This window comes from Solanum pennellii, chromosome 9 (genome assembly GCF_001406875.1).
Source record: "Solanum pennellii chromosome 9, SPENNV200".
Classification (NCBI taxonomy): Eukaryota; Viridiplantae; Streptophyta; class Magnoliopsida; order Solanales; family Solanaceae; genus Solanum; species Solanum pennellii.
Genome location: NC_028645.1, coordinates 30,258,538 through 30,275,399, shown reverse-complemented (window position 1 = coordinate 30,275,399; position 16,862 = coordinate 30,258,538). Strand labels below are relative to the sequence as shown.

Genomic DNA, 16,862 nt, shown 5'->3' with positions numbered 1-16,862 from the left:
TGATTTTATGCATTAAGTCATACTTAATACAGGTGTCTGTACTAATTACTTCAATTTTGTTATATCTAAAGGTGTAGGTGGAAGGTTAGAAGTGTCTCTACGAAAAGCTTGGAATCTAATTACCGTTCAAGCAATGTTGAAGTATGTCTTCACTTGACTCTAGGTCATAATCGTCTTTACATTTCTTTCTATTCAATGTATTGCAATAGACTATGTATTTCTATATTCGTATCGTATGGGCTTTGTCCCAAGTATTCTTGAGTCTAAGATTGGCATATGATAAGACTTAGTATTTTCCTTTGATTATTAATATGAAACATGTTTTACGATATCTCGTGTGAAAAGTTTTAATTCCGCACTACTTTTCGTACATGTATGAAATGAATTATGTCAAAGGTCTTGTACAAGATCTTGGAGATATCAAGTATGCCATGTCGTGCTCTAAGAGTGCGATAACTTCTAGGGTGTGGTTTTGGGGTATGACAAACATGGTAGCATAATAAAGGTTGTGAAAATTGTGTGAGGAATTAAAAAATCTCATAGAGCCACGTGTGGTAGAGTCTTGATCATGGTGTGAATCAGAACACATCTATGAGCAAGAGGCTAACAAGCGATAGAGTTTAACTTTCTTCATAAATCTTGTGTCGTGCCTATAGAGTTGGGGTTGTAAGTGTCTGTTCTTAATCTCTTATCTTTTGATTGTACGAATATGAATACTAGAAGGATGGCCACTAGAAGTTTGGAAGAATGAAGGGTGGATTAGAAAGATCCTTCTCAAGTCGAGCAAGTTGAGGAAGTTCTTCAAGGTGCTCAAGATGCTCAAGGTGCTCAAATTCATCCACAAGGTGTTAAAGTCCCTATTGGAGACTAAGGTAATGAGGTTCTGGTGGTTCCGCTGGAAATGGCTAATGGGGAGATTAGAGAGGCTTTACTTGGTTTAGCCCAAGCCATGACTTCCCATGTTAATAAGTTTATCAAACCTAGACTGAATGTTGTGGAGAGCATTATGGCCTCTAGATCGAGAGACTTTGTGAGGATGAATCCTCCTAACTTTCTTGGCCTAAGGTGGGAGAGGATCCCAAACAGTTTCTACATGGTGTGTATAAGGTGTTGAGTGTCATGGGGGTGACTTCTAGGGAGAAAGTGGAGTTAGCTTTGTACCAATTGAGGGAGGTTGATCAAGTGTGGAATAATCAATGAAAAGATAATAGGCCGGTTGAGTCGGGTCCTATAGAGTGGGAAGAGTTTAATGAGGCTTTCTTAGGAAAGTACTTTCCCCGTGAGAGGAGGGGGGTGATGGTCTAGGAGGTTATTAATCTCAAGAACGTTAATATGATGAGAATTCCTTGAAGTTCACTATATTGTCTAGGTATGATCCATTGTTGGTGTATAACCCTAGGGATGACATGAGTAGGTTTATCACCGGTGTTGCCGACCTTGTTAATTAAGAGTGTTGTACGACCATGCTCCATGGTGACATGAACTTGTCGAGACTCATGGTGTATTCTCACTCCATAGATGACCCTAAACTTAGTAGGATTTCTAGAAACGTGAAGAGGAGTAGACCAAGTGAAAAATACCATCCTAGGTTCAAGAAGAGGGTTGAAATTCAAGATGAACCTAGAGATCTTAAGGTCTATCTTGAGAAGGGTAGTGGTTCTCAAGGTGGTAAGCCTACTTGTGTTACTTGTGCGAAGAAGCACTATGGGAAATGTCTAATTGGTAGCGGAAATTGCTTTGCTCGTGGTAAGGATTTACATAAGATGAGGGATTGTCCAACTATTGCAGCTAGAGGAAAAAAATCTAAGAAAGATCCTCCCAGTATTCCGGAAGGTGGTGCCTCAAAAGGTAAGGCTCGTTTCTATGCACACCGGGCTAAGGGAGAAAACCTGGATGATGATTATGATGTTGATAAGTTATATCTTCTTTGTTTAGTAGTTATGAGTTCCTTCTAAGTGGGGGAGTATGGTGAGTAGTGGATTTTTTTTATTTTTGTCTCATCTCTTCTATTCAACTCAAGCGTGAGAGTTAGAAAATCATAGTAGCATGTTGCATGTTGCATGGTATCAAGAAGTCTTGTCGGAATTGAATTTCATTGATTTCTTCAATTGTTCATTTTATGAAGTTATCTATATGTTGTGAATTTAGTTTATAAGGTTATATCTCTTACATTATCATGCTTTCATCATCAATTACATAAGAGTTGCTTTTTTTAAATTTTGAAGCATGTTCACTGTAATGAGTTGTAGCTTCCTATAAGATTTTTGAAAAAAATGATTAAATTGTTCTTTTGTTGAAATTGTTGTAATATGTTTAGAATTTATGTGTATCAACATGATAATGAATGGGGAAGGAGTTCCTCCTACTTGAAATGAAGAATGTGAGTCATATTGCATAATGAGTCGTAGATCCTCTTGTTGCGTTTTTGAGTCTCTTATGTATGTTAAATTTGAGTTCCTCTTAAAGATGAGTATTGTGTATGGTGTGGTATGGTTATTTTATTGTAGTCTTGCGTTTATTATCTCTTTAATGTAGTTTAAAAGAAGCAAATGTCATTAGAGGACGAATGTTGTCCACGTAGGGGAGATTGTAACGCCTCTAAAAATGAGCTATGTTGATCTAGAGCCTAACATGTGCGTAATGATGTTTTAAAGTCCTAAAATTGTTAATAATAGAATTTATAGGCAGTATATAATGTTTGGAAGTTTTGGAGGTCAAACGTTGAAGACTTCTGTAAACTAGTCGAAGTTAAACTAGTGTGTCGTAGTGTTTTGTAGTGGAGTTTTAGGGGATGGTTTGAAGGTGAAATTGAGTTTGATGGTTCCTACACAATGAAATGCATAGGGTCGAAATGTCCGAGAACAACGCCCCGGGGACCACCTAAGGGTCCCCGAGGAGGACACAAACATGGGTCATCGAAGCTTTCAAGCAGACAACATCTGGAAGCTACTATGCAACGCGCAGTCAAAATGGAATAGGGAAAAATCTTGTCCTGCAACACGGGTCTGTCACCAACCATTCTGGCACGAAATATTCTTGAAACAAGATTTGAAAATGCCTCCGCAACGTGTAGTAAACTTCACGAGTTGGTCGCGTCATTTTTAAGTCAAATTTGAGTTCGCTAAAATGTCTAATGAGTGCAGGGGTATTTTGGGTAATTTAGGGATAAATTATTGACGGTTATTGAGTATTTTTAATCCCCCTAAACTCATCAATCAAAGTTAAACCCTCAACTCAAAATAAAATATCTCTATTCATCTCTCCAAAACCTCCATTGTTGAAGCTTTGATGATCCAAGGAAGAAGACAGATATTCAAAGTTTTTCTCCATAAATATTGTGGGAATTTCATCACCATTAAGGTATGACCTTCGTCCTTGAAATTCTTTTATTCAAGGAGTCAATCTTCAAAGTGATTTCTAAAGTCTTTCAAAAGATGAACTTGTCCAATCTTGTAATATATCCAAGGATTCTTGTATTAAATGTTTCGAATCATTGTATATTAATTGAGTTGTTGTTAAATGGATGATTTTAAACTTAAAACACTATGAACCCATGTAATTAATGTAAACCTAAATTTACTACTTTATAGGTGAATTGATTATATCTTAATGCTATTGAATTCTTATGTAGTTTGATTAGGGCTATTTAATTATGATAGAATCATGCTAGGATTGTTTGTTTTCTGCCCTAATTTATGTATTGTAATTAATGGGTTTAATTGATGATCATGGCTATTGGTAAGGGCCATGGTATATTTTATTGGATGAATTTACTATGTATTAATGTTGTGAGGTTAGACCAATGGTAAGTTGACCTAAATTTCACTATATTATATGGTCTAGTTCTTAAATGATGATGATGCTTGGTATGGTCCACTTATGGTGGAGGTGCTTTGTTCTTTACTTGTGAATTATGTAGCCTCATTGGCGTTACTTTGTGAATTATGATGATAATGGCCTAGTAATCATTACTTGATATATTCTTATGATTCGTGTAGTGATTTATGTAAAGTGTGAACATATCTATCTATTTGTGAGTAATGTGAAAGTATGTGTTTCTTCTACTAAGATTAAGTGATCATGTTAGATGATGACTATATCCTTATGTGTATAGTCATAGGGTTTATGTATGATTCATCTCACTTGGTTATGTGAATCTTATGATGGTTGTATTTATGATAATGTAGTAGTGAATAGGGTGACCTATAGATGTACCTATGTGCTTTAGAATAATATGCTGTATGTGAAGTATGTGTGTTGTTTTGGTAGACTTCTGTTATATGTACAATGTGAATATGAGTTATTGATTTAGTATGCTAATGATTATTAGTCTTGTATGTGTGATTGACATGTGACCTTTAACATTGGTAAGAAGGTCTTTACATAGAACCTTCAACATAGTTTGAAGGTTATGATATCCTTGAAGTTGAAAGTCGTAATGGTATTCTTCTTGTGTGAATGGTGTACTTAGGGTTGATAGGATGGAACGGCATGAAATCATCCTTAGGAAACTCATTGAGCTATCCTCTGAACTATTTTAAGGCAACCCTACGGGACCTCTTTGGTAAGGTGTAATGTGATTGGGTTCTGAACTAGATATGGAACCTCTTTATATAGTTTTTTATTGAAATACTCTATGAGAACAAAGGCTAGCACTAAGTAAGTATAGTTAGGGGAGTTTCTCTATTTGAATCATGACAATGGAGAACAAATAAACCCTTCATATTCACTAATAATGTGCCTACATGGGTTGTGTCGTAGTTCTACCATTGGCAAGTTAACGCCCTTTATCGTAGTAAGGTTTACTCCGGATTCCATGCTTAGCTACCATGGTGAATGTCGGTTTTTTCCTATTCTTATGATATAGGAACTATGAAGTTTATGTAGTGGTATGGGACACTATCAAGATATTGAACGATTAGGCTTTGAAGATGTTAGTGAGTGAGTCCCTAGGTCTTCTCGAAGCACATTATTTGAATGTCTCTTAAATTAACTAATAAAGATAATGACTCAAGTTGGGAAGTATGTTAATGACTAATTACTTACCTAGAGTAGTTATGGGTTGCTTAGTTAAGTTATGAAAGGGGCATAAGAATGGCCCCTTCATGTCTTACCTAAGAAAGTCTTAAGAATGACTCTAAATAGGGAAAGGAAATTGAATTAGTACACATGATCTAAACTTAGGTAGTCTTAATTATTATTTACGTAAGCTTGGAGAGGGTGTATGGGCGGTTTCTTGTTGCATTACTTTAGTATGTCTTTTGATAACCTTTGGAAAGAGATTATCATATTATATGTATACTATTGTTTGTCGTGAGAATGATCTTATCTTAGATAATTTAAAGGATATCTTAGGTGTGTGTCAAGGGATTGTATCAGCCATCACTTCATATGTTACTCAAGTGAGCCTTAGAATCACCTTAGGAGGATCTCATGTCTATATGTTTGAAGTATGCTTTATGCTATTTGTGATGTTTGGTGCTTAAATATTGTTCTTGTACTTTTAATGTGATGTTCTTAATCTAAAAGAGCATATTTCTCATAAATGTGTGTTTCTCATGATTTTATACATTAAGCCGTACTTAGTACACGTGTTTGTACTAATTCCATACATTTTGTTATATTTTAAGGCGTAGGTGGAAGGTGAGAAGTGTCTTGAAGCAAAGCTTTGAATCTAGTTATTGTTCAAGCAAAGTTGAAGTATGTCCTCACTTGAATCGAGGGCATAATCGTATTTAGATTTATTTTTATTCAAAGTATTGTCATAAACTATGTATTTCTATATTCGTATTGTATGGTCGTGTCCCAAGTATTCTTGAGTCTATTTTTGGCATATGTTGAGACTTGGGATTTTCCTACGATTTTTAATAAGAAAGATGTTTTAAGATATTTCATATGAAATGTTTCAATTTCGCACTACTTTTCATACATGTCTGTAATGAATGATGTCAAAGGCTTGTACAAGACCTCCAAGAGGTCAAGAACTCCGTGTCGCACTTCGAGAGTGCCATATCTTCTAGGGTGTTCTCTTGAGGTGTGACACAAAGTTTGCGCCACATCTTTGAATTTATAGGCGTCAAAATTGTCATTTACACACACCCATAGCAAACAGGATATTATGGAATTCATCAACGAAATCTTGAGGGGCTTCATCCTCCCTTGACCCGTAGAACATAGGAGGATTCATACTAGTAAAATCTCTCAAACGAGATGCGATAATGCTAGCATGCTTAGGGGTCCAACTTCCTGATACATTTGGGCCGTCATGCCTTGGACTTGAGAAGTGACAACATTAGCTTGTGAAGCATGGCTTGGGCCAAATTGTGAAAACATGCCCTTATCTCTCCGTCGGTCTTTGCTAGACGAATAACCGGAACTTGATCTCCCATGCAAACTTGCTCAAGTAGAGGTACTTGATTGCCTTGTGGAGGAGTTTGGTTGTCATGAGGCCATATGTTAGCAATCCTTTCCTCGGCACTTCGTGAAGCTCCGCTTCCAGTATTCATATCTATAAACACAATAAAAGCGTAGGTGAAAATAACACATAAAGAAAAATCTAGAGGCACGACATAGGTTTACAAGAAAGATGAAGATTTCCTAAGCATCATATAGTCTCTCATCATAAGTGTTGGACACTTTACAATTATGCATAAGAATCTACATAGACGTTGTTTAGTGAGACATTGATACTAAAGATATTAAACCTAATGCTCTCATACAAAGTTTCTCACATCTTTGGAGCACCCCTAGAAGTAAGTGCTGTAGTCGTCCTCAAAGAGGACTAAGACTAGCCTCTTCGCATTCGTCATGACATTTCATAGGTTAAATTGTAGAATATTTAAAATTTTTCATCTTCTTCTGCATTGAAGTTTACATAGACCTCTCGTTTACACATAATATATGCATATAGAGTTTACATGGACTCCTCGCATAGGAAGCACTACATAGGCTTCTACATTTATTTCACATACATAGTATATATACGTATTCTAATAGGAAATGCTTAACATTTAAACCATCTAAGTCGAACACAACATTAAGCGTAGGCCATACTTCGTTACAACAAAAGCCACATATAGTGTTATACAACAATCGTCTTCAAATGAAAGGGAAATAACTAAATGTATTTACACTAGAACAATATCAATTGCTAGATAGTGGCATTGTCCTCGGAAGGTGAGGACGTACCAAACTTAGAGAATGAGAGTCCTAGTTATCTTCAAATGGCCTTTAAATCACAACAGTCGGAACCTACATAATTGTAGAAAACATAAAAATAGGGTCAGTACACACTTATACTATGTGTGAAAATATGCACACAAAAGAATTGAAATCATGCAAAAAGTGACATTTGTTCAAAACCATGCCAAGTACATTGAAAAGCATTACGCACAACCAAGAAACCTTATGAGCCAATAATCAAATATTCCTTAAGACTAAGCCATATACAACACAACACAAAAATCATCAAGTATAACCAAATCAACATGTTTAATAGTATATTTGAGTACATAATCAATAGAACTCCAACATCATGATATAACAACAATTCATGTATAAGATGTTCATAACATTACCACATATACAAGACCCTTACTCATAAACAGACAACAAAAGTGCAATGACCATGTAAAGCCCCATAACCTTACTCAACAAAGTAAACCCAATATAGGACCATTATCAATGTCTACACCAACATAAAGTAGCATTAAAAGTAATCATCATCATACATAGAAATATAGACAAATAGCATGTTCATTCATGAAACTAACATACTATAGGATAATCAACATGTACAATCAACATATGCATATCATTTACTTTATAAAACATAAGAACAACCTCTTAAGACTTCCTCAAGGCCAACTAGTTGAATGTATAGGTAGATTCCCATACCCATACCTAGACAAAGTCAAACCCCTTAGGTCACCCTTTTCAAAATATCTTTAAGATATCTTTTAACAATCATAACTTAGTTTAGGCCATAAGAGTCTAACCCCTTGTATATTCATAGTCATTATCTCATAGGAATTGCATGAAAATGTACTTTAAATACAACCCTTATTTGTGATATAAACACATTATCATCATCATGTCATAATAAGCCACATCGTCAATTCATAACCAACCTTATATCATTACATCTTAAACATAATCTCACACTCTAAGACCCCCAAAATGATTTGGGGAGTGAAGATCCTCAATTGTTCCTATAGTATTACTAAAATTTTAATCAAGTGTTTTAAAGCATGAATGATTGTTCTGAAGTAATTTTGAAGTCAAACGTCAGCGGAAGACCAAGACGTTCGATGTCTATTAACCAAAGGGGCCTTATGTGTTTTCACGTTCTTATATGAGTTTCATTTACTTATTAAGTTCATATATGGGTGATAATTATGTTTATAGGAAGTATGTTGAGTTTGATGAAGTTTAGAGGTTAATCTTCCAAGAACATCCAAGTCGTTCGAAAGTTAGCCCTTGAGACACGCGTGTGTGTGTCTTGAGTGTGCCTAGCATGTTTAAACCTGTTGTGTATTATTGTTTTGGGTGAAACTGATGTGTAAGGTCCTTTAATTGTTAAGGTATACATTTACGTTGGAAATGTGTAGGTACGACTCACCCAAGGGCCCCACAAGAAGCCCTCAAGGAGGACCCAAAGGATGTCTAGACACTACCTTGGTAGTTTCAATCGGTGGAGCCAAGATATGATCCGTCAGTCCACAAACTCCCCGTCGATGGTGAAGCGTCGATTGGGACTTAGTATGGGGAAGGCCCAGACAATGGACAGACTCATACTCAAATAACGGAGGCCACCAACGGCCCGTCGATGGTCCTAAGGGTCGTTGATGGCTGGCCGTCGATGCAGACTTCATTAAACTGCATGCACGCTGTCCCATTATGGGGTGAATGGGAAATTCAACCCACGCGCTAATCTGACTCTAAATGGTTCATTTGGTTAATTTTTGGTGTATTTAAGTTATCAAAAATGTGACAACTCCATTCCCAATTCATTTCACACAAATTAGACTTCCCTCCCAAACCAAACTCTCTCTATAACATCCATTGAATGTGCAGCTCAAAAACAGCTTGTAGATGTGATTTCCATGGGTTATTCACCATGTTTTAGAGGTTTTCTTCTACTTTAAGGTATGGTGATCCTTCATCTCTATTTAATCTTCCATCTATAGAGTTCCTTTCAAAGAAGTTTCATGATCAAATCTCTTCTTCTTTAATCTAGCCATGGGTTATTTCTCAAAACGTTTTCAAAGGCTTAATCATGATAAATTGATTTTAATATAATGATTGTAACATGTATTTCAATCTATTTGCATGATCAACCCATGTCCCCTTCAACTCTCGTTTTAGCCTATTTATGGGCATTGTGATCGTGACTTTTTATTGGTTGAATTATGATTCTAGCATGTTGAATTTCTTATCTTTTATGTTTACATTGTCTATTTATGGTGAATTTTTGAAGAGTAATCCATATGGATAAAGGTTTGATGGTTTGAAACACTAGCCCGTGTTCTTCTACATGATCACTGTGATCTCGATTCCTTGGATATTGTAGTAGGAATTCGTTTAAGTCAGGGTCCCTTTAACTACTGCCTTATATGTGTATTGTTGATGAATTTTGACTATGGATAATTGATGATCCATGTAAGGAAGAATTGGTGAGAGTTCAACTTCCCTTCACATTCTATAAATTGATGATGTAGTGGACTTAATATGATCATAATCTTGTTATTGTTAATATTTTATTTCGATTATGTTAGTATACATTTAGCTACACCCCTAGATATGAATTGTTGATGAAATATGGGTATAGGTCATTGATGATCCATGATTGAGAAATTGGTAAGATCCCTACTTCTTCCACCTTCCTTATAGTATTTATAGTTGATGAAGCCTTGTATGACATTGTGTGATATGGTCCACTTATGGTGGAGGTGTTTACCTTATTGCCAATATATATGTTGTTATTATGGCCTTGAACGCAATTATACTATGAATATCTGTTGCTGATTATCACCCTATGTGAAGTCTGTGCCTAGTTTCGAATTCTAGCTATTATCTAGGTAGTATGGATAATGTAATGAGCATGTAAATGTTTATGTTAACTTAACATATGTGTGCTGCCTATGATTAGGCCTTATAATATTTTATGTGAAGTGAAGTTAATATAGGTCCATAATGACTAGAGATTACTAAGTGACCTTGTAAGTCTTGAATAAATGAGTCTTATGCTATGCTAACCATTCTACGATGTTGTGTGATATATAACTCATTAGGACGACTTGATAGGTGTACTACTATTGGCAAGGGTATGTGACTTTTTATATGCATTGCACATGTCTACCTAGATACAATAGTTCCTAGGTAGGTCATCTATGTATATCCATACGATTGTGTGACTTATATGCTACGATGTCAAGTATATGATATGATTAAGTATGAATATGCATAGCGTCTTGGTGTGTTTATATAAAAGGGTTGCTCATATAGTTATACTATAGACTTATGCATTGTAATATGAACATGTGCCACATTTATGTGTTATGTGAAAGGTTTGCTCACATATAAGTATACACACACCTGTATGATAATCTAGTCAATGGAGGGACCTTGAAAGGAATGCTAAAGTGTACCCAAAAGCTAGATAGGTACTTACATATGCTTATGTCCATCTGAAAGGGTTTCTCACATGATATAGGTTGATTAATTATCATCAATGATCTATGAGCTACTTATATGATGAGTCAATTTCGTAAATTCTAATGTTTTACAAGGTGATGTAATGAAAACTTTTTAATAAAAATGGAACTTATTTTAGCACCGAGTGAACTTGACAATGATAGCTGTTGGCTTTCCTTGGAGGAATATTCACCATTGGATTCTCATATGGTGTTGACTTCCCTCGGAGGAACATTCACCTATGGTTCTACATTAGGTGTTGACTTTCCTTGAGGAAGATTCACCCATGGTTTCTCATGAGTTAAGTCTCCAATGCTAAAGAACATTTAGAGGGTCATGTATATTTTGTAGTTGCATAAACTATTCTTGCCACAAAGGATTTAGCAAGTGATTTCACTTAGTATGCTAGTATGTGTTAATGTTATACCTTGGATAGGTAAGAACACCTTCCCTTGGTGTAAGGCTCTACAACACCAAATTCCATGTTTAGCACCCATCGTCTTAGTGTCGGTTAAGGCTATAGTTTCCCTAAAGTGAAATGGACAATGGAAGTAGAGAAATGGCCCTAACTAGGATAACCTAAGAGTATTTGCTTATTGTATTTGGAGGTATGGGACTTCACCTATGCATTTCACAAGTGACTCTAGAGGGTAATCCTAGGAAGATGTTCTAATGCAAGTGTCTGTGTATATGTTCCTTATGCATGAATTTGTAGTATTTCTCTACTTGCTATGAACATGTGCATGGTATGAGTCCTAATGGATCTATATGATGTGGTTTCTTGTTATATGCCCTATGTAGGTTTTATTGACAATATGATGAGGTCATTCCTTATATGTATGATGTTGGTCTTATTGACTATGTGAATGAAGGTCCTACTTGGGTTACATGAAGTTGACTAAGGTATTATGTTTGAAGTGTGAATAACATGTTTTTATGCTTATGGTCCTATGATATATTTAATAAGTATGTGTGAGGTTATGGGGATTCACATGTACATTGCACTAGTAGACTTAGGATTGGATTTTGAGCAAGTTCATTGATTATGGTTCATTGTAATGCCTTTAGGGTCTTAGAATTGAAGGTGTATTATGATGTACTATAATTCCATGATTGTTTTTGTTGGCTTATGTAGATTATATATATTACTTCCTTGTGACCTTAAAGTGATGCATTGCATGAACTATCACCAGAGGGTTACTTGGTGGAATAAGGAATTAGGAAGAAAATGATTCACTATAAAATGAGATAGCCACATTAATGAAGAAAATAGCTTACTGTTAAATGATTCAAAAATGTCTTAAATGCATTGTATGATTTTATATTATTGATTACCATTAAAAATGCTTATATTCACAATGTAAATGATATAATGCTTATTGTATAAAGGTTTTATGAAGATTTTGTCAAAAAGGAATGTAGTATGATTTCAAAAAAATGTCTCTTTTATTTGCATGTTTTTGCATGGTTGTTATAGTTAGTGCATTCTTGTACTAACTCCATTCTTATCTACATTTTACACAAAGTTTAGGTGATGGTTGATTGAAAGGATGTGTATATATTGGGGAGCTTGTGTTTCCCAAGCTCAAGCCAAAGGAATCCTTATGATTCCAGGATGTCTTATGTGATAATATGGTTTACAGTAAAGTCAATTCATTATTGTACTTATGTATTATGTTATAAGGGTTTTGTCCCTAATATAATCTAGTGATGTTGAGTCTATGATGGCAAAAAGGTACTAGAGTCTAAATATGTACTTATGATATTTTATATAAATAAAGTGAAGTCTCTAGAATATTATGTGCTATGAGAATTTTTAAATTTTCCGCTACATAACATATGACAATGTGTTGAATGACAACTCTAGGCTTTTTAGACCTCCGAGAGGTCAAGTGCGCCATTCTACTTCTAGGGGGTGCTCCTCCTTCGTGACACACACATTAAATAATCAAGACATTTCAATTGCATCATCATACCAACACCTACTTAACATAATCCCAAGGAATGTTTTAATTGAACTTCATTGCCAAGTACAAGCTATCACAATTGAAGTAAAGGTTCAAGATCACAAAGCCTTACCAATTCTCCTTCAAAAACCATAATCATTGGTCTTACCCTGAACAAATAAAATTTCATCCATCAATTTTTCTAATAATAATATTCAATAGTATTTAACACAATAACTAAGTCAATTGCATCAATCCAAATCAATTAAACAAGAGTTCATATCCTATGGTTAGGGAATTTGGGTCCATTCATGATCTATTCCACATACTAGGTAAATTTATAAGGAACTATAATAATCGAACAATAATATATCATAATATAATCAGAGTAATGAAAAGAAAAAACAAACAATACAATTTAGAATATCCAATTTGTATTAGAAAGAAACCCATATTAAATTATCTTTTTGAAAACCAATTTTGAAAGAACCCATTGGGGAAAGTGTTACACCTCTCAAATGACTTAGGTGTAACTAGATCCTGAAACTTTTTTATTGATTTTTATAAGTCATAAAATAGGTTAAAATGAGGTTACAAAGTAGTGATTAACGTTTTGTGAAGTTTTGATGTCAAACGTCCAAGAACGTTCATGACGTTTGTAAGGTTTGCCTTTAAATGTGCTTGAGTGCCTTAGTGTGTTTTGTCAAGTTTTACATATTTGTATTGGATGAAAGTGATATCAAAGGTCAAATAAACACGTATAAAACATATTTGGGTTGGAAGCGTCTAGTTCTATTTCCCCATCGACCAACCAATGTTCTATGAGGAAAGACCCAACTTGATTTCCAAAAAACTGTCTAAAGCAGTTTCACTTACGAAGGGTAACCTACGCCCCATCTACTGCGGCGTAGGTCCACAAGCAGAGTGGAAAGATCAAGACCCCAATTATGGGTATCTTACATAGACGGTGAGGCACCAATACGGGACGTTTCCTGGTCTAGTGACCCTCATTCCCTCTACCTATTGGCACCTACAAAAATTTTGCATGTGTCTCGACCAACCCAAGGTCATTTTGGGTATTTCACCTATCATTCCTAAAAAAAATTTGGACAACTTCTTAAGGTTATTTTGGGTATTATAAATAGTTTTTTAATTCTGTAACACTTATAAGAAATCACCTTTCTAAATCAAACCGAAAACCACTAAAGAACTCTCTAGAACACCATTGAAGCTTGAAGCGAGATTGGATCTTGGAAGTGGTATTTTCCATAAATTTTTCTCAATTTTCCTGTTCCAACATCAATTGAGGTATGTCCTTCATCCTTGAATCTCATTTCTTCAAGGAGCGAATCCTCAAAGTCAATTCCATAGTCTTTCAAACGATGAAATTGTCCTATTTTATAATCTAACAATGGGTTCTTGCATAAAGCATTTTCAATCATTATATATTGATTGAATTGATCTTAATTTGATGGTTTTAGACTAAAAACTCTACGAGCTGACGCCATTCATACTTTGTGTGTGAATTGATTATGTCTTTATAGTGTGGAATTCTAATGTAGTTTGATTAGGACTGATGAATTATGAATGAATCATGTTAGAATGTTAGTAGGCTTTCTTAATTTGACAAATTCATGTTGTAGTATCTTCAAATCATACTATATTATTGTTATTGGATTAAATTGGTGATCATGGCCATTGGTAAGGGCCTTTGAGTATTGTGTTGGTTGAGCTGGCTATGGATTTGAGTGGTGAGTTTTTAATTATAGTACATTGACCTAAGTTTCTCTATATTATGTATTATAGTTCATACATGATGATGATATTTGGTAATGTCCACTTATGGTGGCGGTGCTTATGTGCTATACTTGTGAATCATATGGTCTCGTCGGCATTATTTTAGGAATTGTGAAACAATGTGACCAGGTCGATATTAATTTATTTATTATGGCTTTATCATGTTATTACTTGAATATGTGGGTATTGTGAGAGTCTTGATGACTCGTCTGCTATGTGTAGTCAAAGCATGAATTATTCTAGTTGATGATATATGTTGTTTCTAGTAGAATTTAGTGAAGTCGTTATGTGTATTACTTGATGTTGAAGTATGATGATTCTTGATGACTTATATGAGACTTGTGGTAACTTAGTTTAACTATACTAATGTAGTGAATAGGGTGACCTTTACATGACATTAGTTATTCTTGTGTACTTCTATATGTTATATGTGATATGGTGATGTATATGTTTGCCATGTTTTGGTAGACTTGTCTCCCTTACTTCATACAAGAGAAATGTGAATATGAGTTCTTGACTAAGTATGATAAAGCTCCTAGCCTAGTATGTGTAATTGACATGTGACCTTTAATATAGTGAAGAAGGTCTTTTATGTGGAAACCTTCAACCTAGATGGAAGGTTATGATATCCTTGATGTTGAAATCCGTTATGGTATCCTTCTTGAGTAAATGATGGACATAGGGTTGATTGGCTGGAATGACATGTAATCATCCTTATGAAAATCATTGAGCTATCCTCTTGACCGTTGTTGGAAGCCTTAGTGGATCCTCTTTGGTAAGGTGTAGTGTGATTGGGTTGTGACTAGATATGGAACCTCTGCATGTAATCCTTTATTTAATTACCTTATGAGAACAAAGGCTAGCACCGAGTGATTATGGTTTAGGGAGTAGCTATAGTTTAGGATAAGTCTAGAGTATAAATACACCCTTCATATTCCTTAAACATGTGCCTACATGGGTTGTGTCCTAGTTCCACCAATGGCAAGTAGAACACCCTTTATCGGAGTAAGGATGACTCCGGATTCCATGCGTAGCTAGTATGGTCTATGTTGGTTATTTTGCTATTCTCATCATGTGTGATACTGCTAGTATTGGAGAAGTACTATGAAGTTTAGGTGGTGGTATGTGACGCTATCTAGACATTGCACGAATAGGCTTTTAAGATGTTAATGTGTTAGTCCCTAGTTCTTCTTCAATTAACTTATTTGAATGTCTCTTAATGAATTAATGAAGATAATTATTTAAGTTCGAAGGCATGATTAATGAATAAATACTTATATAGAGTTGTTTACGGATTTCTTAGTTAAGGTATGAATGGGGAATAAGAATGGTCACTTCATGCCTTACCTAGTGGAGTCTTAAGAATAACTCTAGATAGGGAAAGTAAATTAATAATGTAGGCATGATCTAAACTTAGGTAGTCTTAAGGATTATTTAGGTAATCTTGGAGAGGGTTTATGGGAGGTCTCTTCTTGAATTACTTAAGTAAGTCTTTTCATAACCTTTGGCAGGAGAATGTGATATTATATTTATATACTATTAAGTGAAGTGAGAATGTTCTTATCTTATGTAGTCTAAAGGATCTCTTTGGTGTGTGAGAGAGATTGTACGGGCAGTGGCTACATAACTCACTTAAGTGAGCCTTAGAATCAGCTATGGTAGGAGGATCTCATTATTATATGTTTTCGGTATATTCTTGATGACATCTTGTGATGTGTGAATTATATAAGAAATCACTGTGAAGTTCACTGTAAGGTTTCTGTAAGTTTACTTTAATATTAATATAATTTAGATATGTCTTGGAATGTGTTCTACATGTCATATTTGGTGTTTAAATGTAATTCTTATACTTATAGTATGAAGTTTTAATCAAAAAGAGCTTGTTCCTCATGAATGTCCGTTTCTCATGTTTTTATGCATTATTCCATAATTAGTACATGCAATGTACTAATTCCATACATTTTATCTAAATTTGAAGTTTTGGTTGAAGGTGAGAGGTGTCTTGAAGCAAAGGTGAGAAACTAGGATTCTTTCAACCATGTTGAAGTATGTCCTCACTTGACTCGAGGGAATTACTATCCTATGACTTCGTTTATTCAAACTATTTTAACAGACTAAGTATTTTGATATCTCGTTTGTGTGGGTCATGTCCTAAGTATTCTTGAGTCTATGATTGGCGTATGTTTAGACTTAGTATTTTCCAATGGTTTTATATGAAATATATTACGAGATGTGATTCATATGAAATGTTTTAATTTTGCACTACTTTCATACATGTATGCAATAAACGATATCATATGGCTTGTCCAAGACCTCTGAGAGGTTAAGTGCACCGTGTTGCACTTTGAGATTTCTATACCTCCTAGTGTGTCCTCTAGGTGTGTGAAAGAAAGGAATCCCAAAGGTTAAAGGTTCCCATACCTA

General features: G+C 35.0%; 1 protein-coding gene across 1 annotated transcript; it reads left to right on the top strand.

Annotated features, from left to right (window-relative positions):
* The first annotated feature begins 1,463 nt into the window (after positions 1-1,463).
* LOC107030086 lies at positions 1,464-1,955 on the top strand. The gene has a single exon (XM_015231487.1). It carries the CDS (start codon positions 1,464-1,466, stop codon positions 1,953-1,955), a length of 492 nt encoding a protein of 163 aa, XP_015086973.1.
* Positions 1,956-16,862: the final 14,907 nt, after the last annotated feature.